This window comes from Equus asinus, chromosome 2, assembly GCF_041296235.1.
Source record: "Equus asinus isolate D_3611 breed Donkey chromosome 2, EquAss-T2T_v2, whole genome shotgun sequence".
In the NCBI taxonomy this organism is placed as follows: domain Eukaryota; kingdom Metazoa; phylum Chordata; class Mammalia; order Perissodactyla; family Equidae; genus Equus; species Equus asinus.
The window spans coordinates 113,121,726-113,134,688 of NC_091791.1; the positions used below are offsets into that span (position 1 = coordinate 113,121,726).

At 51.1% G+C, this 12,963-nt stretch overlaps 1 protein-coding gene across 3 annotated transcripts in view; it reads right to left on the reverse strand.

The window, feature by feature from the left end:
- The window catches only part of PCSK6 (proprotein convertase subtilisin/kexin type 6), a 181,314-nt gene that overhangs the window by 7,965 nt on the left and 160,386 nt on the right, over window positions 1-12,963 (reverse strand). For all 3 annotated transcript variants that reach the window (XM_070496488.1, XM_044762977.2, XM_070496493.1), the window contains 4 exons: window positions 10,082-10,184; window positions 8,952-9,148; window positions 6,366-6,453; window positions 3,364-3,467 (listed from right to left, as the gene is read on the reverse strand). In XM_070496488.1, the coding sequence (XP_070352589.1) occupies window positions 3,364-3,467; window positions 6,366-6,453; window positions 8,952-9,148; window positions 10,082-10,184 (492 nt within the window). The remainder of the gene's footprint in view (window positions 1-3,363; window positions 3,468-6,365; window positions 6,454-8,951; window positions 9,149-10,081; window positions 10,185-12,963) is intronic.

Sequence of the window (12,963 nt, forward strand, 5' to 3'; positions counted from 1 at the left end):
AGACACTGGTCTAATGAAGAAACCATGCCATCCCTCCGTTCGTCTGTCCATCTGTTCATTCATTCATTCCAACAAGAAGTAAGTGCTGGGTGTCCACTCTGTGCCAAATGTCCCCGAGGAGCACCTGATGGGACGTCACAGAGAGGCAGTGAGGTGGCCACTGGCTGATGGCTTAGAGTGTTGAAAACAGGGAAGAATCGTCTCAGGTGCTCTCTGGTGAGCACAGCCCTAGTTAAACTTCTTCCCCACTTTAATTTGATTGTGGTCTTAGATGGAAGCCTGACAGTTAAGGCGACATATCTGGCTGTCTTCCTGGAGTAACTTCTGGACTAAGACAGGCCTCTTGGCTGTGTCAAAGGAAGACTCCTTTGCAGACTGGGGCCTGCAGGGTGGTTCTGCCAGCACAAGCCCCAGTGCTTCTGGTGGCTGGTTTTATCTCTCAGAACCACAGCTTTAAGCCTGGAAGGGATTGTGTGTGTGAGGCAGAAGCAAGAGCCCTTTGGGGTGACAGGGCCGTAATGGACAGCTGCCCACTCTCTCAGAGCCTCCATGTGGGGTGTCCTCCCTCTCTTGCTGCAGATGCCCCACAAATGTATAGGGATTCTGTTTGGTTTATGTCATTCTAGATGGAAGACTGCTCTTGTGCTTTGGCCACCCCTCCATCACATCTCCAAGGAGCGTCTGGCTTCAGAAGCCCTGGGTCTCAGGAGCTGTGTGGTTCCCGCAGCTGTCCCAGTCGTTGGGCCTCCCCTATTGAACCCGGTTACCCACGTTGTCCTGCCTCAGCCACTAGGATCCTTAATGCCTGAGGAGCTTCTGTGGTGGGAAAGAATACTCCTTCTCATTTGTACTTGGTTTAATGCTTAATGCACTAAACTTTGAAGCTGATGCAACACGTTCAACTGGGCAAGATGAAAAAGTTCTGGAGATGGATGGTGGGGATGGCTGCACAACAATGTGAGTGTACTTAATGCCACTGAAGTGTACACTTAAAAATGGTTAAGATGGTAAATTTTATGTTATGGGTATTTTACCACAAGAAAAAAAAGCCTGATTAAACACAAATTTTCAGGACAAACTATTTTCACAATTACTAAAAATTATGAACTTTATAACTCAAAGTCTCTCAGGGATTTCGTTGAGTCACAAGCCTTTACAGGCTTCAGACACTTGAAAAGCTCCCAGAGATCATAATAATAATACCGAAATGGGTTGTGCTTTGACAGGACCCACAACATCATTTGTGGGGCCCAATGCAAAGTGCAAATGAGGTGCCCTTGTTCAAAAACCAGGAAAAATGTGCCATTAAGGGTACTAAGATATAAAATGCTTTCCTTTCTTCTTCAATGTCTAATCCCACGGGTCCCCTGTACCAACCCACAGTAGACCAGCAACCCCAAGGAATCACATCCTCTGTGCCAGGACGTGCTGGGTACCTGGATTGGGTATGGGCACGAGGCTTGTCCCCATTGAGTCACCGCCACACGCCCTGGGGCACTGCTGCCAGGCATGGGGATGTATGCCACCATGCCCAGCCCTGCATGCAGGCCTGACCCCGACACTCCCCAGGAACATGCCCAGGCTCCCGCACCAGTGCAGAGTTGGCAGCAGTGGTTTCTGAGTGGAAGCAGGGAGGGGAAGGCCAGGCGGGCCTGGGCCTCCAGGGGGATGGGAAGTTGGCAGCCAAGTACAGCTGCTTCCAACACAGACTCACACCTGACACGGAGCAAGAAGTCTCGGTGACTCAGAGCAGGGCAGTGAGGTCCTTCTCCCCAGCAGCAGCCAGTGGTGGATGCATGCACCCCAGGAGCTTAGAAAGAACCCAGGCAGGTGGGCATGGGGAGGAGAGGAGGCCCCCAGACAGCCTTAGACCTGCCCGGCGCTGAATTAATTCCCTGAAGTGACGGAGAAGTCACTGGGTTGGGATGAGAGAACCTACAAGCGAATCTATAAAGCTGTTTGCCATCAGGCAGTCTGGGGACATGTAGAAAAGAAAAGTAAATTGAATTATTGAAATCAAAAGCGTTATAAAGCCACACACCTCTAGGGATTCAAGTGACTATGAAATTTAACTAAGTGACATCAGTCATGCTCCTTAATCAACCTGGGCTAAACAAGTCAAAGAAACCAAGAATAAAAATGATAGACAAAAAGGCAACAGAGCAAACTGCTGGGAAAAGCTGCTGAGCTACCAGCGGCTGAGAATGCTTCCAGTCGCTGAGCCCCTGCTCCTTTGGGGGTGGTGCCAGGAGGGTATCCCAGGAAGGCCCAGCTCCCCCAGGCTTTGAGAACAGGCCCTGGCCAGAGCCCTGCTTTCTCTGGCATGTCCACTCCTGGAAAGCATGGCTGATACTCACATGGGGTCCATGAGGACACACTGGGAGGGCTGTGCCATATAATGGCAACTGTGACCGAGGAGAGACTAACTCTTAAATGATCAGTGCAGCAAAAACTCAATCTCAGGTGAGTTTCATAGAACAAGGACCAGAGCGCCGGGTCAGGAAGGAGGGCCAAGAGAAGATTTAGCCCGAAGTGTGTCTGAGCCCACAAACTCATCATGTGCTTCAACATTCTAGTGCAAATAACTGCAACGGGAAACCCAATAAAACAAATGCATTCTCTGCTCTTCTGCATAAAACGGTACCTGGAAGACATCTGTGTTATAATCTTTGTGGGGAATTACCATACACATAAAATCGTCTATAGAAGTTTTTCCTCTTTGAATAAAATGTTCAACAGAAGCGAGGAGAGGTACAAAAGGACTAAGGCTATGTTTAAAAGGCCTCCTCCTTCCCTTTGCCCCGGAATCGGCCCCACCTCTCCGAATCTTTATAGCATTGCATCTTAGGCAGCGCCTCTGCAGCAGGGTTGGGCTTCCAGGCAAGCCAGCTCACGAGCAGCGAGCAGCGAGCACCTGCGCTCAGCCTGAGAGTAGCCACTGCCGGGCCAGGCTTCTAACGCCAGGAAATCCAGGCTGCTCATTCAGAGTGGGCCCGTGTGGCTTTTCTTTAATTTTAAAAATGGTGGTAAAAGGTACATAAAATTTACCATATTAACCATTTAATAATATAGGTCAGTGGCATTAAGTACTTCACATTGTTGTGCAACCACCACCACTATCTACCCATCCCCAGAACTTTTTCATCTTCCCAAACTGAAACTCTGTACTTATTAAACACTAATTGCCCATTGCCCCACCCCGCAGCCCCTGTAGGGCCTCTGTGATTTAATGCTGCAATTCCACGGAAGTCCATGAAGTCCTAGGGCTTTCGGGGTTTCAAGAGAGTTCGCCTACCCACCTGAGTAACCAGGTTCCGACGTCTGGCATAATGAAACAGATGCCTCTGCAGGCAGAGAACTCACCCACACAGGTTTGGCAGGTGTGATGGCATTCCCCACATCTGACCAGCTCGGAGTCAAAGTAGGTGCCCGGTTCACAGTCTGGAATGCAGCTGCCCCGTGCAAGGCTGTTGGAAAGGAAAATAAGGCAGGTTTTCATGTCTCTTCCAAAATTTTAATGAAATTATGATTTGCCCTCAAATGCCTTTCATGAGAGGAAATGTAAGTTGCCAAAACACAGCTCTCTGTGTCACTTAAGGTTCTGAGCTAATGAAAGCAGGAAAAGCTGTCCTGAAGCCAGCTGGAGGCCTGGTTGGAAAGGATACCCAGGGCCTGGAAGCAGAGCCTCCATCTTCTGGCAGCCGGTGGCCCTGGGCTCCCTCCCCAAAGCCCTGTGGCCTGGGTTCTGGTGTGAGAGGCCAAGTCCTCATGCTCTCTCCTGGTCTGTGATGGCTCCTCTTCTCTGATGGTAATCAAAATTGAACCCAAACCCCAAGAGGAGAACTTGAGCGTGTGTAGGTTACCTCTGGTGGCACACCGGCATTTGTGAGGTCTGAGGGCAGAGGCGGAAGCAAGACTGGTCCTGAAATTCCAGGATCTGCTCCAGCCTCTCCCTTGCTTGAAACCTTCCATACTTCAAGATGAACTTAAAAAATATAAGCTACTCCTGGGACCCAGCGGGCCCTGCCTGATGTGGCTCCCCCCTTCCCCTCTCATCTCATTGAGGACTGCCCTCAGCTTGCTCAGTGAGGTGGCTGAGTGCATGGATTCTGGAGTGGACTCTGGAGCTGGACCACCCTCTCTGGGATCCTGCCTCTGCCACTTCCTAGCTGTGCAAGCCTGACCCTAGGCAAGCCAGCTAACCTCTCTGCACCTTTGTCTCCTCTCCTGTTTACTGGGACAATCATGGCTCCTGAGTCACAAGGCTGCTTTGAGGACCAAATGAGCAAATACTTGTAAAACATTGGAATAGTGTCTGGCATACAGCAGTGTGAATAAATGCCAGCTACCATCATTTCTTCAGTTCCCAAGGTTACGCTGTGTTTGATGCACACGTTGTAAATGGGTCTGCCACCAGACATATTGAACGAGTGCTCTGGGGTGTTTGTGAGATCCAGAGAATCCTGCATTTAGGGGTGAGACATCGGTGGGTCCAAAAGTCTCTCTGCACTGATGGTGGATACCCACCTGGGCTTCTCCTCATCATGGCACCAGGGTGCTGCGACCGGCAGTTACATCAAGTCTAAGAACTGACGGTCCCCGGCGAACCCTCCCTGCATTTATCCCCCTAAAGAGATGGATGGCCAGGAGACAGCAGCTCGGCTGCTCTCACCGCTTTAACGTGACAGAGATGATTTGAAGCCACAGCTTAAGAGGATATTAGGCAATAAAATGAAGCTTTCTGTGGATTATGGCTGACGATGTTTTCAGAGTTTGTGTGCCTCTCTAAACCCTTGTCATGGCTGGAACCGCTGCCTCCATTTGTGTGGCTACTGCTCGAGAGGCATTTTCTCCTCATGACATCGTTCCTGACCTGAGCATCTGATTTCCTCTCACCCACAGGACTCACAGGACCCACAGGATGCAGAAACAAGCTCTCTGTGACGCCTCCAGCACATCCTCACTGAGAAACAGGTTCTGGTACTGTGGAGACTTCCCTGCTGACACCTTCAGTTACCAGCCTGGGGGCAAGGAGCCTTGGTGGGAGGTGCCATCACAGCCACCTCCCCCGTGCCCCCAGCCACAGTGGCCGGCTGAATGCCCTCGACTTTCTCCCTTGCTCTTTTCCTTTTTGGGGATCTCCTTCCTCGACCACTTCATCCTTTCACTTCTAATCCTGCCTTGTCCAGCTACCAGGTTTAAATGACAATAGGTATAATGCGTGACTTTGGGGGTCCTGGTCCCATTTCCCTCCCCAGAATCCCAGGTGCTTGGATGGTGAGCTCTCTCTCCTCCTGATTCTTCTTCTCCCTGATCTGGAAGAGAGGGGCAGGTTAAGGGCAACTCCAATAAGGCATCAATATCGTGCTTCCTGGGGAAACTGTTTCTCTCCCCTGTTAGTAAAACGTGAGTGATGACGACAATAATATCTATGTCATTGGTCGCTGTGAAGATTAAATGAAGCAGTACTGGTGAGAGCATCAGGAATAAGAGTGCTCATCAAGTTTTCTTCCTTCACTCTTTACTCCAAAAGAATTCAGCCATCCTGGTGAATTCCAGTCCTGGCAGCATTTGGGTGGAAGGGAAGCTGGGGTGGGGGAGATGGGTGCAGGCCTCTAACGTCTCACTATGCAAAGGCTGCTCTTGCCAGGACCAGCAGCATCCTTGCCACCTGGAGGCCTGTTAGATACAGAGTCACAGAGCTGCTGGACCAGTACCTGCATTCTAACAAGAGCCCTGGTGATTCCTGTGCACACTGTGGGACGAGAACACTGCTCTTGCCGACCTTTCCTTTTCTTCCTTAAAATGCAGACCCTAGGCTAGTCCCTGCACTAGACTAGGAGACAATGCTGAGCCTGGTGGAAGAGGGAAAACCAGGAATCTGAAGAGCATCTCCAGGGAGTAACCTTCTCCACCCAGAAGGAGATACCAGAGCCGGGAGGAAAGAGAGAGAAGAGCAGGAGGATGGGCTACCCAGTGGCCCTCCCTTGCCCAGCCTGGGAGGGAAACTGGAGTAGGTGGGGTTACTGGTGCCTAAAAAAGGGAGCTAATGCACCTGGGAGAGCTCCTCACCCTTCCAGCGGCCAGCCCTACTTTACACGACAGACCCACTCTTGCTTTCACCAATTCTCCAGATGCTGCATAAGATGTAGAGATTTTAACCATCCTCTAACTTTCTATCTTCAACACCAGCTACTAAGTGGAAATCTGATTTTGAAAGACTTGGAAACTTTACATGGAAAGGCTTTGGGCCTCTGAAATGTTACCTTTTAAGAAAAAGTTGCAAAAACTTGGTAAATCAATGAAAGAAGCTAAAAACAGCACCAACACTTTGCCATTCTTCAGGTTTGAAAAGAGGGTCTCACCTGAATCCCTCTTTACAGATGGTACATTTCTCTGGTTCATCAATGCACTTTTTACAGCTTGGGTGGCATTTAAGGCAATTTTTCTGACCTGGATAAAAATAAGGTGAGGAAAAGAAAAGGGGAAGAATGGATGTGAATCAAATCTGGGCAAACAAGACTCTGACATTTCAAAGCAGGGTTGATAGAGCGGTGCCCCATGTCAGTCTCCTGAATGAATGATGTCATCAGAAAACAGCCAGAGGCCACGTTGAGACCACGTGCCCAGGTGTCGGATCATAGGTCACAGGTCCCTCCCCTCTCTCTTCTGGAGGAAAGTCCTCTAACAATGCGAGGCCTGGGGGCGGGCCCTCTCCAGGGGAGACACGCTGTGGTTCTGCTTACTGCCACAGGGACCAAGGCTAGTTCTCAGGCACAAGCCTCATAAACACGACAGGAAGCACCCCCCCTAGGGCCTTCATAGGGGTTCTTATTGAAGACTTGGAAGTTACATACACTGAGACACCCATCGTACCTCCTGGGGAAATTCTGGGTCACTGCAACTCCCACCTTCATTTGCATGAGTTATCAGCTAGGTCATTCCTTCTGGCACCTCATCAACACCACCTTGCATTTGGGCTGGGAGCTAAGGGCTGCTTGCTACACCTCTGTGCCTCCTCCCCAGGGCCCCACAGGTGGCGTTACACACACGTGGCAGATGCTCAGCGAGGATGTGTTGGGCCAGTGAGGGTGGCTGATTCTCCCAGGAGTGGGGTGGGATGGAGGAGTCTCCACCCTGAAATCAGGTCTGGGTGGCAGCCCAGGCAGGCGTTGGCAAAGGCTGTGAAATGTGTCTTGCATGACTGTTTGTCTCTCCTCTAAAGAGAGTCTGGTTATCATCAACAGAGGATTGGATAAAGAAGATATGGTATATATATACAATGGAATACTACTCAGCAATAAAAAGGAATAAAATCATCCCATTTGCAACAACATGGATGGACCTTGAGGGAATTATGTTAAGTGAAATAAGCCAGATAGAGAAGGACAATCTCTGTATGACTCCACTCATATGAGGAATTTAAAATTGCAGACAAAGAGAACAGATTAGTGGCTACCAGGGGAAAGGGGGGCTGGGGGTGGGCACAAAGGGTGAAGGGGTGCACCTACAATATGACTGACAAACAATAATGTACAACTGAAATTTCACAAAATTGTAACCTATCATCAACTCAATAAAAATTAAATTAAAAAAAATAAAAAAGAGGGGCCGGCCGAGTGGTTAAGTTTGCCCACTCCACTTTGGCGGTCCAGGGTTTTGCCAGTTCGAATCCTGGGGGCAGACGTGGCACCGCTCATCAGGCCATGCTGAGGCGGCATCCCACATGCCACAACTAGAAGGACCCACAACTAAAAATACACAGCTATGTACTGGGGGGCTTTGGGAGAAAAAGGAAAAATAAAATCTTAAAAAAAAAAAAAAAGAGAGAGAGAGTCTGGTTATTTGATGGCTTTATATGTCTTTAAAGATTTCCTGGCTCCTTCTCCACAGGAGTGACAGCAATGCGGTGACAGCCCGGATCAATTATCCCTCCTTCACAGCGAGGCCCGGAGAGCAGCTCTGCGGGAAGGCCTGCCACCTGCACGACTGTCAATATCAAAACAGTGGCTTCTTTCAACTTCTTTGAGAACTATCCTCCATTGATTTAACCCAAACCCTTTTTTGCCTCTTCTGAGGTGAGGTGAATTGGTGAGATACTGGCATGGGATCCTGGGCCCCAGGGCCCCTGCCCAGCCAGCCACTTTCCTGGGATTTGTTGGGATGCCTGGCTTTGCCGCTCTGATCTCAAGTCCCACCTGTGCCATTACTAGCTGGGTACCTTCTGCCCTCTCTCAGCTTTGTTTCCCCATCTGTAGGACAAGGAAACCTTCACCCGCCTCTCAGGGTGTGGTGACTATCTGTAAAGTGTGCCACAAAGACTAACCTGTCTCTTCTGAGCCCGATTAACACTGGCCAGCAGGCTCCTCTTCATTTATGGAGGACTGCGAACCTTCTGCCCACGCTTAAGTCCTAGTTTCAGCTCAGCAGCTCTCCCTAGGAGGAGTTTTCACCCAGTTTTGACCAACAAGTCCATAAGCTGGTGGCGGATCCCCTGACCCCTGACCCAGTGCACACGCCCAGTGCGACAGAGAAGCCTATGGTGCAGTCTCTCCTGGAGGAGAAATTGCAGGACAGACAGCAGGTCATCCTCGCCTTCCTCTTTTGATATCTGAAATCATACTGAGCCCGAGAGCAGCTGGCCCAAGCCACCTCTCTGCCCATCCTTGCTAATGGACATTGACTTGCAGACACATGAAATTCTTCCAGTCACTCTGGAGGATTCCAGCATCACTTTGACTGTTCTGGCTGGTTGTATGTGAATGGATACTAACCACAGGGTCCAAGCGCTTTAATCTCACCATCTCTCCCTCCCTCCCCTGTTGAGGGTCCTTTCTCAGAAGGATACAGTATATAGGAAGCAACGGCTTCGAAAATTCTCCCAAGAGAGGGACCCCAGCCTAGAAAGGGGGCCCGACTCATCATTTCCATGCCCGTGGACATGTACTTACTTTCATCAGCGTAAAATCCCGCAGGACAGAGGGTCACACAGCTGTTGATCTCCTGATGGTGATAGAACCCGCGGCGGCAAGACAGGCACTGGGTTGGGCTCCTGCCGGAGCAGGTCTCACATCCCTTGTGGCACCTACGACAGCGTCTTGCTGCTGTGTCCCCGAAGTAGCCCAGTGGGCATGCACTCACACACTTCCTGTGGGAGCCAGAGCAGGAAAGGGCCTTTCCAACTCAGCCCTGGCCCCGCCTCGCCACCCACAGCACTGCTGGGTCAGGCTGAGGCAGGGGGCTGGTTGGGAAGGAAACCTTAGCTGCCCTCCCACAAAGGCCCCAAGATGAAGGTTAAACCTAGTGCCCACTGTCTTGGTGAGCACAGTGAGAAGTTCCTAATACAGGGAGAGGGTTGAGGATTGCGTAAGAAGGGGAATCTCTTCCTTTCAAAGGGGCCCCGGGGGAGGCACTCTGAGGCTGTGTTTGGCTTCCATGGGCACCATGATGATGAAGGTATTTGACTTCTGGAACTTTCAGCTCCCACAAAACCCCACCGCTGCTGCCCTTCAGGAGCGAGTCTCCTGGGCAGTGAGTACAGTCAGCAGGACAACTGCCTTTGTGTAGTGCAGGGTGAGTACGCCTGTGGCTGGGACCTCCAGGATACCAGGAGAGTCACGCCTGCACCACTGCTCCCCACGCACGGCCACACCCCTGTGTGGGCCCTGGTGGGTGTGTGCTCCCCATGCACGGCTGACAGGGCTGACTTTTGGAACACTATTGGCCCCTAAAATGACATTTGTCTACAGTTCCCAAGTGGTCAGTCTTGGCATGCTCAATATAACCCATTTTTGTTTAACAAAACAGATAGAAAAGGGTTTGTAAGCACAGACACCACAACGCCACGGCTTCTGATTTCTCTGTCATGGACACATATGACTGTGTGATGAAAACAAAAAGTAGGAAAACACACAGAATTCCAGAGCAGTGAAGCTGTACGGGATCTCCTTTGGAATGTTACATTAAATTCTAAGTAGGACACCAGGCTGTGGGGGGGTCTAAGAGCACAGCTTGAAACTGGCCACCTTAGTGGCACTCTGAGGGGCTCCAGGACATGCAGATGGAAGCCACAGCCCGTTACCTGCTGGTCTTGACGTTCCCCAGGCTGAAGTGGACACAGTTCAAGCACTGGTCTGCGTTGGGGCCGTCACAGCCTTTGTCTCCACACTCCGGATGGCACACACCTTAAAGAAACAAGCATTTCCTTTCCATAGAGATGCTTTTTCCATCAAATCCAGTCCCCTAGGACCCTCTGTCAGGGCACGGCAGCCTGGCAGGGTCAGGAGAAGCTTCCCTAGAGAGAGGTGGGCTGGAGAGGTGGGCTCCAGGCTCCAGTGTCAGAGGGTCTGATGACTCTAGGCAGGGACGGGCTGAGAAGAAGGAAACAGCCAGGGTGGGGACCAAGATGGGGGAAGAGGTGGGCACCGTGAGATACTAGAAGAGAGGCTGTGACAGGCAGGAGAGGCGGAGAAGGGCCTTATGCAGTGTATTCCCCTGCATCAGAGTCGTGATGCTGAGACTGGCCAGCTCTTTAGATTCCCCTTGTGAAGGACAAAGCAACACACTATGGGGCGTTGGGCCATAAGGAAACTGCTGGGAAGCAGTGGTGATCCCATGGGAATTAAGCAGCAAAGGCAGGAAGAGGATTCCTGACATGCAGTGGTGGGAGCAGGATGGATTTCCATTTGCTCTGGACCATGGGGCCCTGTCAGTGGATCTCTTTCTTGGCTTCTCTGGCTCTTGCCCTAAGTGGTAGCCATGGCTGTCTTCCCTCAGGTCCCCTACAATCCCCAATTCTAACTCTGGGGCCTGTGTGTTGTTTGAAAAGCGATGGAGAGAAATGCAGGGAGCTCAGTGCATGCCAGCAAACCTCACCTTCTAGGTCCTTCCCTCTAGATGCACCAGGGAAGGGCCCAGCATGAGCCATCTATCACCCTCAGGCCGGGGCGGGGGCATGTCCACAGGTGTCCTCTCCACCCACGACCACACGTGCCAAAGCCAGCGCCTGCCTCACCCCCGACCCCATCCTTCCCAGTCTGGGAAATGGCTCCGGAAAACCTCCCCGTGCCAGGAGGGGTCCGGTGGGGCATTATGAAAGTTTCTGGGTCTTTGGAAGAAATAAAAACCTTCTACAAGGTTTTGGTTGTTGGAGGGGGTGGGGAATGCATTCAGAAGCAAAAAGGAGGTGATTTGCTGGCCACCAGCATTTCACGGGGACGCGAGGGAAAGACAAAAGTCCCCATTCTCTGCTGCCCACAATGGGCCTTTGCTGAGGTGCACAAAGACCCCTTCATCGTCTTTAAAGGGCCTCCAGACCTTCCCAGTGTTAGGCCCTGTTTATTTTGCTTCCCTCCCTGAAGGTTTACGCTGTTGATACTTCCAAAGTTTTCATTGTGAGTTCCACTGTGAACCCCTTTCAAAGCCCTGTTCGTCCAGGGAGCACGCTAGACTGCATCTCTGGTCCGGGGCGGGGAGGGAGCTGGAACGCCACAGAGATCATGTTCTACTATGAGGCCGGCCACCACGCCCAAAGCTCATCACCCAGCCAACCTTCAGCTCCCACCCCTTCCCCAGCTCCCGCCTGTTTTGCTATTTTGGAGTCAATTCTCATTTGCTTGGATTCTTACCCCACCTCATCCCAGACATCCTCTCTTCCCTGTGCTTTCCCTTATGGGGAGGGCCTCAGACATCCTCGCTTCCCTGCGCCATGGCTTTTAATTACCCACTTAATTACCCATTGCACTGAAAGCACAGGAGCCTTCCCACCAGCCTGGACTGCAGAGGCCTCCCCAACACACGGACTTAAGGGCCACCCCATTCTCCCACAGGGATTTCTCCTCAAGGCCAAGGGAAGCCGTAAGTCTGTCCCGCTTGATAAAGTGAACAATCTCCTCAGTCTTTAGGAGGTCTGAGGGGAGACGGAGGAGACACAGCAAATTCCTCTCTTCCGGCACGGGAGATGGAACCTCCACCTGAGCAGGATTCGGTCTACAGTATTCGCTGCTAAATTCCCAGCACCTAGAAAGGCGTTTGGCACAGGGCAGGGGCCCAATAAATATTTACTGAGTGGCTGATGGGTGAGAGAATGGATGAAAGGAGAGTGGGTGGAAACGGGGAAAGTGCAGGTGTCCTCACTATCTTCAAACAGAATGTTCTAGCATGTCCCATGGGATAGCCTTGGGGAAGGGCCTGGAGCAGTTGCTCCTGATGCTGGTATGCAGTGTGTGGACTTCACCCCGAGCCCCTCCCGTGCGCCTCTTTCCTGGGGCCTCTCTGTGGTAGAGAGGGTAGTTAGTAACCCTTAGGGGAGCCCCGTGCAAGGCTGGGGTCCACCCAACAGCAAGCGCAGCAGAACACCCACAGGGCATCTTGGTAACCGGCTGCGTCCAGCTCCAGGTGGAGAGCTCAGTGAGATACTACCCCTGTAAAGATGCTTAGATAAACACCTGTAAGCACCTTTCCCAGTATGGCTCCCCACTTGAATTGTCTCGTAAAGCCCAATATCAAGATTCATCTCCTCCATGAAGCGTTCTTCAGTGAAATCTACCTGGCTAGCCACCTTACCCCAATCACTCTGCCCCTCCTAAGCATGCCTGTGGTTTTTTTCTGGCACAGCTGTTAACTCACCCACATAATCTCTGGGTGAGCATATGTTATTTGTGTTGCAATTTGTACTTATGTCTTCTTTTCCTCTTTTCTCAATTAGTGTGAAAATTCGTCAAAGACCCACTGCCTTCCAGTGTCACTTCCCGAGGCTCCAAATACAAGGGGAGCGCAATCAATGTCTGGAGCCCAAAGGCCAGCAGTTGACTCCTCTCTCAAGGGTCTTAGTCTGACACAGGCTTATTTGAAAACTCTACCTTAAACCCCTTGTGGAGCAAATCCAGGATAAAAAAAAACACCAATAAACAGATAAACATGTTAGAAAGCAACTTCGGAGTTCTCGATTTTGTCATTATGTCC